General features: G+C 35.1%; 1 protein-coding gene across 1 annotated transcript in view; it reads right to left on the reverse strand.

Annotated features, from left to right (window-relative positions):
• EFCAB5 (EF-hand calcium binding domain 5) overlaps positions 1-15,226 on the reverse strand; it is a 110,825-nt gene that overhangs the window by 93,181 nt on the left and 2,418 nt on the right. Inside the window, exons 2-6 of the mRNA XM_036223339.1 lie at positions 13,015-13,185; positions 11,894-11,930; positions 6,556-6,605; positions 6,119-6,181; positions 5,096-5,180 (exon numbers count right to left, since the gene is read on the reverse strand). Coding sequence (XP_036079232.1) covers positions 5,096-5,180; positions 6,119-6,181; positions 6,556-6,605; positions 11,894-11,930; positions 13,015-13,053 — 274 coding nt within the window. The 5' untranslated portion in view covers positions 13,054-13,185. The remainder of the gene's footprint in view (positions 1-5,095; positions 5,181-6,118; positions 6,182-6,555; positions 6,606-11,893; positions 11,931-13,014; positions 13,186-15,226) is intronic.

The following is a 15,226-nucleotide window of genomic DNA, read 5'->3' on the forward strand; positions in this document are numbered from 1 at the left end:
CTAAAAGAATTGTTATTAATATCCTCAGAGCAGATAAGTTAGAGAAAATAAAAAGAATTCTATATATTATGAAAAAGTAATTAAGAGAGTTTGGACACCTACTGCTCAGATCTTGGTTGCTAATATCATTCTCCAATTTAAAAAATCAAGACTCACTGGAGAAATGGCTGATTTAAGGACAGGGGAAAGAAATATATATGATGAGCATAGAGCATCTCGTAGTGCCACAAAGTAAAGAAGTGCTCAAAAAAACTCTACAATGATTGTGGTATGTCAAAGAGACACAGTAGCCAACTAAAGGAGCTCCTAATGGCCAGAGATAAAACAATTTGAGCAACAAAATAAAGTAGTATTAGATTACAACCCAAGTATAAAACAACTATCCATACTGATATAAATAAATACTTGAATGGCTAAATAAATAAATGGGGGGGGGGGGAGACAAATGTCCTGTGTAGAAGTATTCCAAACAACTTAATAGATACTCTGCCCTTGAGGAGGTAAAGCATAATTCTCTTCTTAAGTGTGGGTTGTGCATTGTTAGTTCTTCTCAAAATTACAATATGGAAATAGGGGGAAAGAATCACTTTACAGCGGACAAACCTGACAAAAACTATTTCGGCCAGATGAAAAAGATTAACGTCAACAATAAAAAGTCATGTTGAAGGACAAGTAATAATTACTATATGATCCAGCAATCCCTCTACTGGGTATTTATGCCAAAGACTTGAAAACCCATATCCGAGAAGATATTTGCACACCAATGTTCATAGCAGCATTATTCACAGTGGCCAGGGCATGGGAGCAACCAAAGTGTCCTATGATAAATGATTGGCTAAAAAAGCTGTGGTACATATATACAATGGTGTATTACTTAGCCATAAGAAGACATGAAATACTGCCATTTGCGACAACATGGATGAACCTCGAGATAATCATGCTAAGCAAAATAAGCCAGACAGAAAAAGCTGAAAATCGCATGATATCACTTATATGTGAGATATAAACCTAAAAGCAACAAATGAACAGGACAAACAAACAGACTCAGGGACATGGACAATGGACTGACTAGTGGTTATCAGATGGGCTGTGGGAGGAGGGGAGAGGTATGTGGGATAAAAGGAGTCAAATATATGGGGGTAGGGTAGGGCAAAGTGAGTAAAGAGAATCAAATATATGGTAGCCGAAGGAACTGGACTTTGGGTGGTAATCACACAATAGAATATATAGATGTTGAATTATAATGTATACCTGAAAGTTATATAATTGCATTAACCAATGTTACCCCAATAAATGTAATAAAAAAAAACACACAGAAAAAAAAAGTCATGTTGACAGTATATATGATATGTTTGATAGCATGTAATGAGAACAGTATTTTACCTCTGTAGTCTTCCTCCCCCAAACCCATAACCCAGGCTAATCTGATAACAGACAAACAAACAAACAAAAAAGCCCTTAGACGAATCCCATTTAAGGACTTTCTACAAAGATACATGATAGTATTTCTTAACGCATTCTTTATTTCTGTCACGTGTGATACTGGTGATCACTTTCTCTCTAGTAATTATATATATATAGTGATTATTATTTGTCTGTCCAAATTTCTCTCATTCTTAATTCATTTATTTTAGATAGGGCTGACCTCACCCATTTAGATCCAGGAATGGGTGGTGATCCAAACCTGACCACCAGCAAGGTCATTAAAAATAAGGAAATCTAAGAAACTGTCAGAACAAAGAAACATCTAATTAAGTAATCTATAAAGAAACTTTAGAAAAGCCAACATTTAATCTAAAGAATGTCCTAAATCCAATAGTGGATATCATTTATGAAACTCCCTTCCAAACTTTAATTTCCTCCTTGGCTAATTCTCTTATTCCAATATGGGGAAGTGAGTAGGATGGTATAATTGCTCTCCTTTACCTCTCAGTTGGATTTAGAAACAAACTGACTACTTTTTTGGGGGGCGGGGAGGAGAAGGGAGAGTTCTATTCTGTTTCATCATATTGCTTTTATTTTGATTTTTAATAGGTGTGAAAGAGAGCAATTCTTTAAAGTCTGCAGGTTCTAATGTACTCTTTGTCTCTAATCTTTCCAGCATAATCTAAGAAAAATATTCCTCCTCCTGCTTTAAGAGTAGTGCTACAGATGTACAGCAAATTAATATCTACCCATCTGCCATGGTTCATTAGCAAACTCACACATGAACTAGGGCATTCTCTATCTTCTTTGCAGCCTGTTAGTGCTCCTCTAGTGTGCTTGGCTATTATAGGTTGCTAAGCAATAATCCTAGTGCTTATATTATTCCCAATGATACGCAGAATGGAAGTAGATGTGTGTTTGGTTACAACTCTAGCCAAACATTTCTCTCACAGGGCCATAAAACCAAGAAAAGAAAAGGAGGCACAGCAATAGCAGAGTCAATAAATCAAGATTTATTGAACAAGCCTATCTGCAGCTGTCTTTTGATTAAGGGACCTCTGAATTCAAGGATCATAAATTACAGCACGGCCCCAATAGAAAATTAATCCAGAGAGTCAATTGAATATAGTTTTAAACAAGTACTGGTTCTTTAAGCAGGTTTGTGCTTGGACATTTCTAAACCTTTTATGGGTAGATTGATTCATTTACATGTGTACTCAATAAATAATTATTGATGTCTCACTTTGTGCCCAACACTATGCTAACTAAGCACCAAAATTCTATTTCAGGGTTGTATTCCTAAATTCTTTCTGAATTAAAAGCCTTTCAAATTCTGCCCCAACATATACATCATCATCCCTATATTAATTTGTCTTCTAACATATAAAGATCTGTTTAGGCACTATGGGCATAAATGCTTTCAACTAAATGAGTAGGAACACAAAAGAATACCTTACTTGTATTTTGAAAGGTCCAGCCTTATATGTGACTTTTATCATTTCCTGCACTTGGTACATGGCTCACTGCTATGTATGGCCTCAGTAAAACCCTCTTTAAGGACATAAACAGGAATGAACTATAATCCATAAGCGTTAGTAGACTCTTTCTTCACAAGAAGGCAGGTAACATTAGTGGGACTAGCTCTTGATTAAAGTGGTGAAAATTGACCCAGCAGGGCTATTTAACTAGATGTGTAATGTTCTCTTTAAACAAGGGCTCTGAAACTCAGCTGGTTTGGTCTTATCAAGATTTCTTACCATTTCTACATAATGTGGGTTGACAACTGAGAAAGCAGAGGAAAAGAAGCACTACTAAACACTGCTAGAATTAAAATTCTATAACTATATAGAAAAAGGCGTTTTCCTACAGAACTTTGTTAATCTTGGGGCTGTGTAATGAGAACAGGCTTGAGCAAATTGATAGTTTGAAAAAAAAGATATCTCAAAATGCAAGTTAAGCTCATAGCCTGAAAAGTAAAATAATTAGGGTAAAGAAACGAGGAATTCACATTTAACCACAATATTTTCTATGCAAAGATATATGCTGGAGAGTATTATGGGAGCTACCTGGCAAGATGTCATCATTTTGACAAGTATGTAACAGGGATAAAAACACTTCCTTCGACATGTTGAAATTGCAGCAACAGTTCCTCTTCTGACTTCTTACACACGCGCGCGCACACACACACACACACACACACTCACAAAAGGAGATTCAGAATATTAGGTTTAATTGTGACTGATCACAATAAATAAGTACATTGCATTGCATTTACTATCACAACAAGCAACTGTGATATTTTCAGCATATATTGTATTCTGGGATGAATAGATTTATCCAAACAATAGAATACACTTAGAATACACAAACACAAAGAATAGACTTACACATATTTCCCTCTAGCACACATGGAAAAGCAATAACAGAAACTGAAAGTACAGAAACAAGAAAGATAAAAAACTCTCGATCAATACGTTTTCTAGAAAGGCAATAAATTACATGAAGGAATACATGTTTGAAGTTTTGTGGGCGCAAATTTATCCATAACTGATTAACATAAATACCTAATTAAATTTATAAAAACTTACCTAGATCACAATTCTGTTTGGCATGTTTAAAATGAAAGAATTCATTTATAAACCTGACCCAAGTGATTCAGGTAAAGGCAAAGTGTGTGTGTGTATATACATATATATATATATATATATATATATATATATATATATATATATATATGGACTAGTGGTGGTGGAAGGTAGGAGTGAGAAAGAAGTAAAATTAAGAAACTGGTATGGGGGCGGAGTAGAAACAAGTGGAGAAGGACTTGGCAAGAAACTTTTTAGAAGTTAGTGAAGCTATGAAAATCATACTAAGTTTACAATAAGCACAGAATAAGTGTTGGAAAGTTTGGTTCTTAATGCGTATGTATTAAAATGTGCATTAAGAAATAATAAATCATTCCTTTTAATTGGTTTAAGACAAAAAAAGCACTTTGGAGAAAAGCAATCATCTAAAAATTATAACTAGAATCCATATATAAATTTCTAGTGTAGAAAATGCTTTAATAATAATTATTATTATAATTCAGCCTAGCACAGCCTACCATGTACTAAACACTCAATACTTGTAAATAGAATTAATTGAAATTGTTACATTTTAAATATTGTGAAGAATTTTTGTGGTTCAGGGTTTTACTATGCATCTGAAGTTAGAAGAACTGTGGCAAAAGGGATCAATGCCCTGCCCACTTATTCGGTATCTTCTTGATCCTATATATTTTCACTATGCATAATTATGTTGGATTTCATGGATGGAACAAAAGTCATACAGAACGAATGGGTGGTCAAATACAGTGGTAAAAAGAAACAGAAAAACAATAAGCAAGTCAAATCACTAGGGCTCCTCATTTTATGTTTGTATTAATATGTTGTTTGGTTTGTTTCAGTCAGCAATCTTAGCTAATTTTCACTTTAAGTACAAGATAAATAGTCATAAAGTTGTCTCAAAGTATTACTAGAAGGTGAAGGGAATATATTTTAAACTATTTCCAAAAATGCATTTAAAACACCCCTTAGGATATTTTAAAAGGGCAAAATTGTAAGGAATGTATCCCTAATGAAAACTTAATAGTTTTCAATTCTGTTGTACAAAGGAAAAGCTAGTTCTCTACCTTGGGATTTGATTTCATTTGTTGCTTCTTTTGCTACATCGTCGCCAGTGTCTAAAACACAACTGTCTGGTGGATTCTGTAAACTCTGAAAAAAGAAACATCAGTTGTTTTTCCTCAAAGTTGCATCAGCTCCAATTAAAGAATGCAGATAAATGCCTTAGTAGTTACCAAACATTCCTACTTAAATTTGCTAAGATTTAATGCTTTATATGAGAAGCAAAGTAGTAATCAGTCTACTTACTGCATTAACAAGGTAAGATATATTTGCTCAACATGTTAGCACAACTTCCTATTGCTAACAAAATAACAAGCCAAGAGTATTATCCTAGATGTAATTTAATCCTTGAATTATACAATACTTAACATAATTTGAGACTATAGCACAGTTAAATCAGACTTTTCAAAATGCTACTTTCTTTTACTATCAGGATTGCCTTCCATATTCGTTGTGGAAAAATTTCATCTTAACTGAGGAAATTAAAGATTGGTTTCATGAACAAATAATGTCAAATAGCTTTTGTACTCATGCTTATGTACTTCTAAAAGAATAATAATACTTTAAGACTCACATCAGTCAACTCAATAATAAATCCATATAACTATTTTCAATTGCCTCTCCTTTTCTATAAAATGTTTGTCCTCATATAAGTCTTGTACTTACTTAAACACAAAGTTACTTAAATGATTAACATGGAAGTTACATTTTCAGAATGATGGTGAAGTTACCCTAAAAACTAGTGGTTACTGTACTTAGGGTAATGGTTCTGTTTTATTTATTTATAATTTATCTATAATTCATTTATCTATAATTCATAAATAGCTCTTAACAAATAATTTATCTATGGAAGCTTCCTGCCACTGATTTAAATGAATCAGCTTAATGATCAACATGAGTTTGCCCTTTTCCATTTGCCACTTTATCTGTTTGAATACTTATATCTTTTCTTTTCCTTCTTCATAAGAAAATTAACTTGTCCAGTTTACTCTCCAGCATCAACATCTGATTACTGATGAAAACTCTACCTCTGTAGGCTCATTCACTTTAGTAGCTTCCTGTTTCTTTTCTTTTTCTTCATTTCCATTTTCCTAAGTGGAAAATAGCAGTGTTAGTAAGTGGTATCTAAAAGGAACTGGAGATAAAACTAATATTGTATACTATAGTATAGCAAGCTTTTTTATGTTAAAAAAAAAAAAAAGTAACATGGTGAGTAAACATTATACCAAATAAAACCACACCAAGTATTTACATTAACAAATTCAAATATTAACAGTAATCAGGCCACTGCTTCTTAATTGACCCCTTTGTTTCCAGCACTTTTTTTTGACAAACCCTGATGCAGAATATAAAAAGAGAAATAATTAAATGATAGAATATAATATTGCCTCTCAATTTTCCCAAGAGTGTTGAATCTCAAATCCTCTCATGGTGAAATGGTTAGGAACCTATTTAGGCCAGGTACCTGAGCAGGTTTAGGTTCCTCTTCAGATGCTGACTGACTCATCTGGACCACTAAAAAATATCACCAAGTGGTAGGGGTAAGGATTATTAGACCATTATTAATAACAAAAAGATACAAAGAAAATATTAATAAACAACAAAAAGTACTCTGAAAGATTAAAATCTTCCCCACCCCCAACACACCCCACCATTCTATTGAATAAGTTCTCAACTGCTAAATTTTTCAAACTGTACTACTGTTATTACTGTTATTACTGACCAAAGCCAGATTAGTGGTAGGCTAGTGCTCAGGCAGACAGAAAAATGCACCATAGTAATCATCATCATTATCATTAAAAAAAAGAAAAAACCCGGCAACAGTAATGCAATTGAAATTTTTAAAACATTATTATCATCCTAATTCATTTCTGAAATAATGATCAAGGTGAGGTAAGGTGAAACTTTGGTGGCTACCTAATTCATGTGAGAAAGGCTGATAGACCTTAGAATAATCTCACTAAAAAGCATCTTTTTGGAAGGGGTGTTCTGAGATGAATGTGATTTATATGGTTTATTTATTCACAGTAATGAATTAAAATGGGTAATTACCAGATCCCTACTTCATTGCAAATGACCATAGATCCAGTCACAGATTATAAAAATCACTGCTATGCCAAAATTCATTTAAGAGTTTGTGTATATTCAGACTAGGTGCTACGTAAAAAGTAAATTCATGGCCTCTGCTTCATAGGGCAGTTATAATCTAGGGATTCATAATTTGAAATACTGTTTTAATCAATATATGTTCTACGCGAATAAACCAAAAGTACTGCCTTTGGAGATGACACATTCTAACACTTAAAAATAGCTGCCATGAACTTTTTTTGAAGAAGGTCATAAATAATAAATAATATAAACTAGATTTCTTTGATAGGTCCCAATTGTACATTCTCACAGATGGCTTTCTTTGCTTGTAGTGTCCTTATCCTGAAATTACTAAGAAATGTCCTTTCATTTATTTTAAAATCTGTTTTGTTTGGATGCACCCAGATAAATCCAACTCAATAAATCTTTATTGGGTAACTTTTATATGCAAGTACTACTGTTATTACTGTTATTACTGGAGTTAAAAAAAAGATAAAAAAAAAAAAGATGAATAAGACCTGACTTTGAAGAGTTCCCTGTCTAGTGAGGGAAAAAGGGATAAACAGATACAATTCAATCTGCAAAGTGCAAAAGTAGAGGTACGTATAATATGTTAAGGAAAAAAGAGGAATATACAATATATTTTCTCAGAGAGGTCAGGGAATTTTTCACAGAAATATAGATTTTCAAGTTGGATTCAAGGGACTAGTAAGATCTTTTTGTGTAAAGAAGGAAGAGTAATTGAGGGAGAAGAAATAATACACACATATAAGGGTATGAAAATTCAAAAAGTGTTTGAAGCACTCATGTAGAGAGCATAGTATATAAAAGAAAGTGGCAGAAGATGAAGCTAAAAAGGTAACTTTTCGATTTGTAAAGAGTTATTCATGCTAAATCAAGGAGTTTGGACTTTATTCTTTGCTTTGTAAGCATACTAAAGATGTGATCAAATTGGTGTTTTAAAAAAGTTAATCCCACCAGCAAAGACTGGAAGTGTGAATGACTACTGGAGGGAAGAGAGACTAAAGGTAAGTTTTGTACCTTAAGTGTGAATACCTCACTATCCTCATTCTAGGCTCTGCCAGACATTGTCAGTACACTAACCATATCCCTTTAGCTTCACTTTCTCAGTTCATGCAGCTGGTTTCTCATTGCAAGCACCTGCAATTCTATCTGAGGGCTTCCTGTCAGTCTAAATGTGAAAACAGGCCAGAAGTACTTGGGAGTTAATATCTTACAGAGACCCTCAACCAATGAAGGATAGGAAGTTGCATATAGTCCCATGGGTAGAACATTTTTCAGATATATTCTATACTGTCTCCCAGAGTTCCTCAATAGATTGAGCTTCAGTTGCCCAAGTGAAACTTAACCAATAATATAGCCTTCCTTCATTTAACTGTATTACTTCCCTATTCCCCTACCACTGTTTCCTGGAAACACCTCCCAAGTGAACTTACACTCTACTCCCTGGATCAGGGTCTGTTCTAAGGGAACCCAAACCAAAAATACTATAATAATCAGCACTGAGGGCATAGCTGGACCTAAGAAGTGAAAGAGGTTAGTTAGTTAAGGCTCACTGAGTGTCTTTGTTTTCTTCATATTTAGAAGGCTGAATGGATGGTGATGCCATTACGTGAAATAATGAAAGGATAGAAAAACAGTTTTGAGGAATGATACGAGTTTGAGTTTGAGGTGTTACATTTAAGATACCTGCTTGATAGTCTGAAAGAAATATCTAATAAGAATATGAATGCCACTGAAATATATTATGATGCATTGGCATGAAGTTATGTAGAATCGAGTTCATTGGAAAATGATGAAGCATTACTCAGTCTGAATAGCAGTAACTTGCATTTTAATTACTCAAAGTGCATAGCATTCTGCACACCTCACACTCCCACTCATGATATTCTAGAGTCATTCCACTTAGTTGGCTGTGAGATAACTTTTGTGAATTTAGTTAAAGACCTTCCACAACACTCTCAATAGATTTGTAAATTGGTGAATTGCAACATTTGGCATCTTGGTTGGCAAGACTGTCATTCATATATAAAAGAGTAGCCAATTATCCTTGAAGAGGGGGTTTCCTAGTATAAGAAAGAAATCATACATCATTCTGATTACTCAGACTAATAAAAGATAAGATATGTCATTTACTTGGGTTGCTGGTGAATCTTTATCCCCTGGGTACTGATAGAAAGATGTATTTGTAGGAAGATGCTAGTAGAGTTTACCCAATAAGAATAGCTAAGAGAAGAAAAAAAAAGTCTTTAGATAAACTCTTGATAACAAAAGGAGGGCTGAGAAAGAAGAGGCAGTGAAAGATATTGACAACAATTGAAAATAGGAAGTTCCTAGGGCTGTGCACCTGCATATTGCTGGCCTGACTCCTTTTATAAGCCTCTACGGCTGTGCACACACCTGCAGCAAGTCCCTACAGCCCCACAAGCATATACCAACAGCTAACGCCCCCATAACTGCCGGTGGGCCCAGGTTTAACTTTAACTTCTGTCATTGTTCTACATGGCTCCACTCACCTACAGTTACCTTTACCATTATAGACTTTAAAGGTGCCTTCCCCAATTCCCATCATTGACTTTCACTGGTGAGCACATGCCCATGACTAGCCTCTATAGCAATAAAAGTACACATTTACAGCCAGGGACCTTGCAGCTACTTGTGGCACCTTAAGTTAGTCCCAGCTCCTACTGCTGGCCCTGGCCATTATCACTGCACATGTGTCTGCAACCAGCCTTTGCAAATGGCCCTGCATCCAAACACGTGCATACCACTGGCTCCAGCCACCACCACCACTTAGCATAGTCCCTAGCCATTAAATACCTCAACACACCTTGCAGTCACTGTGGACTGCCCACAGCTCTCATCAGTGATCATGCAGTTGTTGATGTCATGGGCCACAGCTGCACCATCTGATGATACACTATGTATCCCCCCAGTCCAGAGGCGCTACATGCCCTCACGTTTGGCACCCTCTTCCACTAGACCTAGGATCACAGCATGTTCCAGCATGCCTCTGCCTGAAGGTGAAGGTCTGCTTCTTCAAATGCACAGACACTTACAAAGGCTAGGGGCATCACAAAGAATCAGGGAAACAAGACACCACTACAGGAACACAATAAACTTCCAGTAATGGACTCCGAAGACGTGAGAGTCACAAAATGCCTAACAAAGAATTCAAAATAATTGTTCAAAAGGTACTCAGAAAACACAGATAAATAATTTAATGAAATAAGGAAAACAATACAAGAATGAAATAAGTTCCACAAAAAGATAGAAAACATAAGAAAGAACCAAACAGAAATTTCTGAGCTGAAGAATACAATGACTGAAATAAAGATTTCAACAGAGAGCTTTAATAACAGCCTAGACCAAGCAGTAGACAGAATTCACTAACTCTAACACAGATCATTTGAAATTATCTAGTCAGAGAACAAATTTTTAAAAAATGGAGAATGAAGAAAGTGTATGGGACTTATGGGACACCATTAAGAGAGGTAATCTATACATTATGAGTCTGAGAAGGAGAAAGAAGCAGACAGCTTATTTAAAAAAAAATAATGTCTGAGAACTTCTCAAATCTGGAGAGATTTGGACGTCCAAGTTTATGAAGTTCACGGGTCCACAAATAACAACAAACAACAACAACAAAAAATAAGATCCAATTATACACTGCCTACAAGAGACTCATATCAGCTTTAAGGACATCTAGGCTCAAAGTGAAGGGATGGGAAAAAATATTTCATGTAAGTGGAAACCAAAAGAGAGCAGAGGTATTATACCTGTATCAGATAAAATAGACTTTAAGCCAAAAACTGAGACAGTCATTATATATAATAAACAGGTCAATTAATCAAGAATTATGGGTTGCAGAATTATAATATTAATTGAATTCACAGTCCAGCCATGTGAAAATGGGGCACTGATTGGGAAGAAGGGAGACACTGAAATTTGGAATGGGGACATTTAATTGGATTAGGAAACTGATAATGGTAAACTCCTGAGTCAAACTCTGAGCCTCTTTATCAATGGAAGCAGTTTATTCACCTTTATTTGTAGAAACTAGCCTTTCGTAATTGAAAACTTTCTAATAATCTCATCTGGGACAATTACTTTGAAAGGGGATGCACATTTTTCCTCAAACTCACCACAACCACTTCTTACTTCTAGTAGAGTCATAACTAAAATCAGATCTTAAAATGTGCCAGCAGGGAAAATGCAAAGTCTGACCAGAAGATAATATTGTTTTTATAGCAAAAAATTTTCACTATTTGCCTTATACAGTGGCAGAAACCCAGGGAATACATGTGAGACAATATTATAAGGGAGCTAAAGCAAAGAGCACAGAATATAATACTGAGTTAATTATAATTTCTTGATATGGATACACTTATCAGAAAATAAGGATTTAATGTGTTAGCATTTACATCTGGAAGTGATACTAACTATTTACTTGGTAAGTTTACTGAAACTTTGACTCCACAGTGGCCTATGTTTAATTGAGATACCAGAAATTCCCTGACATAATGTAAGAAGAAATCCAAATGCTTAGGTAAGATAGGCATGTTGCAGTAGATTTATCACATATGACCTACATTTCCACCGCACCCCCCCTCCCCCAAGTATCGTCTAGGGAACTCTGGGGACATCCCTTTACTAAGGCATTGAAAGATACAGTAGAGAGTAGGAGTACTTACATCCTTGTAAAGCTCTATGGTAGCTTTCTTCCATACACTAGGCATGATGGAATGACCCAAAGTAGCAGAGGCCAAATACCAGTGGTGGGTACATTTACCATAAAAAGAAGTAGAGATATAGTGGTAATCAGATGCTTTGACCTTTAGTGATCTTTATTATTAAATGATTATGGTGGCCCTAGGAATAAAGTAGACTACTAAAATGTTGATCATCTACACATAATATTAATATATGGTGGCCAAAAATGACTTTAGTCACTGTAGTGGAGAGTTCTGACTTCTCACTCAGTTTCCAGACCTAAGCCCCTTAAATGAAAAGAAGACTAGATTCCTTTAAGGAAGCACTGCCATTAGTATATACTGAAAATCTTCCTCTAAGTCTTTTCCACAGGGACCTGTGGCCATTTCCTAATGACTGTGTATTAAGGAAAAAGAAATATCTAGGTTTTTCTAAACACTAGCACTAAAATGATATTAATTCCCGGGGACCCAAAAAATACTGCAGTCTTTCAGTTTAAGTGGGGGCTTGAGGTAAAAAATAATGCAGTCTTTCAGTTTAAGTGGGGGCTTAACTCAAGTTTGAATCACAGTAGGCTGAGTATGTCCATAGAACAACTCTAGTAATTTCATCAGTTCCTGGATATATAACTAGAATAGATACCTGGTAACTGGCAGAATTTCCATACTGGCTCTCTGATCCTGGAATAAACACCATTATAATATGAAGGGACAAGTCAAAGTCCTTAAGAACCTCCCTCCTCCACATACACAAATACCAGGAGATTAAAAATAGTTATTGATTTCCTGTAGTGGCATAATGGGGAATTACAGAGATTAGTGACACCAATAAAGATCTGAAAGAAGCAGGAGTGATGAAACCTATCTCAAGCTAATTTAACTTGCCTGTTTGGCCTGTGAAGGACTGGATAATTACGAATGACTGTATTATTACTGGAGAATGACAAGATTATTACAAATTTAATCAGGTGATACCTCCAATTACGGCTGTTCTTCCATATGTAGTATCTTTACTAGAGCAAAACAACATAGCCCTGGCAACCAAGTGTGCAACTATTGACCTAACAAATGTTTATTTCCCCATACAAATTGTCAAGAAACACCAGAAGCAAGTTGCTTTTACTCAGCAGGGCCAACAACATAACTTCACAGTCTTGTCCCAGGGCTCCATCAATTCTCCTGCTCTCCGCCACGGTCCAGAGATACTGAGCATCTTGACTTTCCTCTCAACATTGAATTGGTCTGGTACATTGATGACATTATGTTGATCGAATCTGGGGGGCAAGAAGTGACAAGTGGGAAAAAAGTAAGAACTATCAGAATCAAATATAATTTATACTTGTAAATTTTGAATTGTGAAATTCTTTTAAATTTATCACTTATTTGTATAAAACAAATTATCAATAATGACTACCAAGAGATCATTGTTAAACTGTCCCGTTCAAGAATTACATGCAGTCATTTCAATCACAAAACCCTACATAAAAAAGTTACATTTATAGAAATAATCTCAGGTTTTTCATTAAAATTTTGAGAAGAATTTGGAAGCTTACATACATTTAATATTTATCACTATCTACTTTATCTTATTTTTCTCATTATAATTAATTATATTAAGAAAACATTTTTTTTTTCACCAAGCCACATGTAGTTGCCTCCAAATCCCCTTTAATTTATTCCAGTATGCTGTACAAATATCATTCCTATGGATGTCATGATATGAAAAAAGGTTGAGAAACATTACTTTAAATTTTAGACCAGGATTCTTAACCTTGTCCCTGCCACCCAAAGGATTTCAATGAAATATACAATCATATCTTTCGGAGAGATGGTTAATAGTTCTCATCAGGTTCTCAAAGCTTAAGAGTCAGTTGATCTCAGAAATTTTAAAAGTTCCTTTATAATTTCACCCTCGAAGAAATGATGATACAAGTTAAGGGTTAAATAAATTCCAAGGGCACAAGTAGGCCTCTATTATCACATGTGAGAAGTAAAAAGGTGCTATAAATGTAACTAGGAGGACTTTTATCTCTGGCTAACTCTCTTGGGAATCCTGCTCTTAGCCTCTCTCTTCTCAAATTCATCTAGTGTTGCAAGAAGGTTCTAGGATTTTCTCTCTATTTTAAATAGATACCTCCTCCCTCAGGCTCCAGAAGACCAAGTAGGAACCAGAGTGGAGCCCAGAAAGAGGTATGTATAACTGGGACAGAGGACATAGATTTCAAATGCTCACATGCCATCCAACTCAGTTCACAAAGTAGCATATATTGAGATCTGCAGTCAAAGCCAGAAAACCAACATCATAAAGCATACATTTGCCCAGAACTTCTCCTGTGTTTCTAAACCATTTTGTACATATCTAGACTTCTATATATGTATCTCTCTTGGAGCCTAGCAGAGGTGGCTGGAGCCACAGTACCACTAAACCTTATTGTAATTTTTTGATGTGGTTTTCCCTAACAAGTTATTAACTGCTAAAAGGTAAATAGATTCTTATATTGTTCTTAAAAGCGTCTAGTATACAATACACACTAAATATTTTCTCAATTAATGAATAAATTAATGAACATGTATCAAAAATTTCTAAATCTAAGTTTTTTAAAAAGGTTATATACCAAGAAGAGATATTCCCCATAAATTAATAAACTAACTTCCTGATACAAACTTCAAGTAAATTTGGGTACCTTATAATCCCAGTTTTGACCAGGATTTCATCACCTCAGATATGCTGAATGAAGATGTTCTATACTCATCTACAGATGAGACATGTCTTGACCATTAATCTACTTTTATTATTAAAAAAAGGCATGAATCATGTCTTTTAGTTCCTTTTATTCCCTTTTTGCTTGATACTGTTTTCTCTATATAGGGTATACTCAGCAGAAGCTGATCGAACTTGGAAGAAACTTTAGAGAATAACAATCTTAATCACATACAGGGCTTTACAGTTTATCCTGCACTGTATCATACATTATCTCATTTGATCGCAAGAATCCTTAGTTAGGGCTCCATTGTAGAGATGAAGAAACTAAAGTTCAAGAAGTTTAAATAAACCTCGAGATAATCATGCTAAGTGAAATAAGCCAGACAGAAAAAGTTGAAAATCACATGCTATCACTCATATGTGGGATATAAACCTAAAAGCAACAAATGAACAGGACAAACTAACAGAGACTCATGAACATGGACTATAGACTAGTGGTTACCAGAGGGTAGGGGTTGGGAGAGAAAGGGGATCAAATATAGAGGGGTAGGGGGAAGGAAGGTGAAGGGGGTAAAGAGGATCAAATATATGGTAGCTGAAGGAAACTGGAC

The sequence above is a fragment of the Rousettus aegyptiacus genome, unplaced genomic scaffold, assembly GCF_014176215.1.
Source record: "Rousettus aegyptiacus isolate mRouAeg1 unplaced genomic scaffold, mRouAeg1.p scaffold_m13_p_6, whole genome shotgun sequence".
Lineage (NCBI taxonomy): Eukaryota > Metazoa > Chordata > Mammalia > Chiroptera > Pteropodidae > Rousettus > Rousettus aegyptiacus.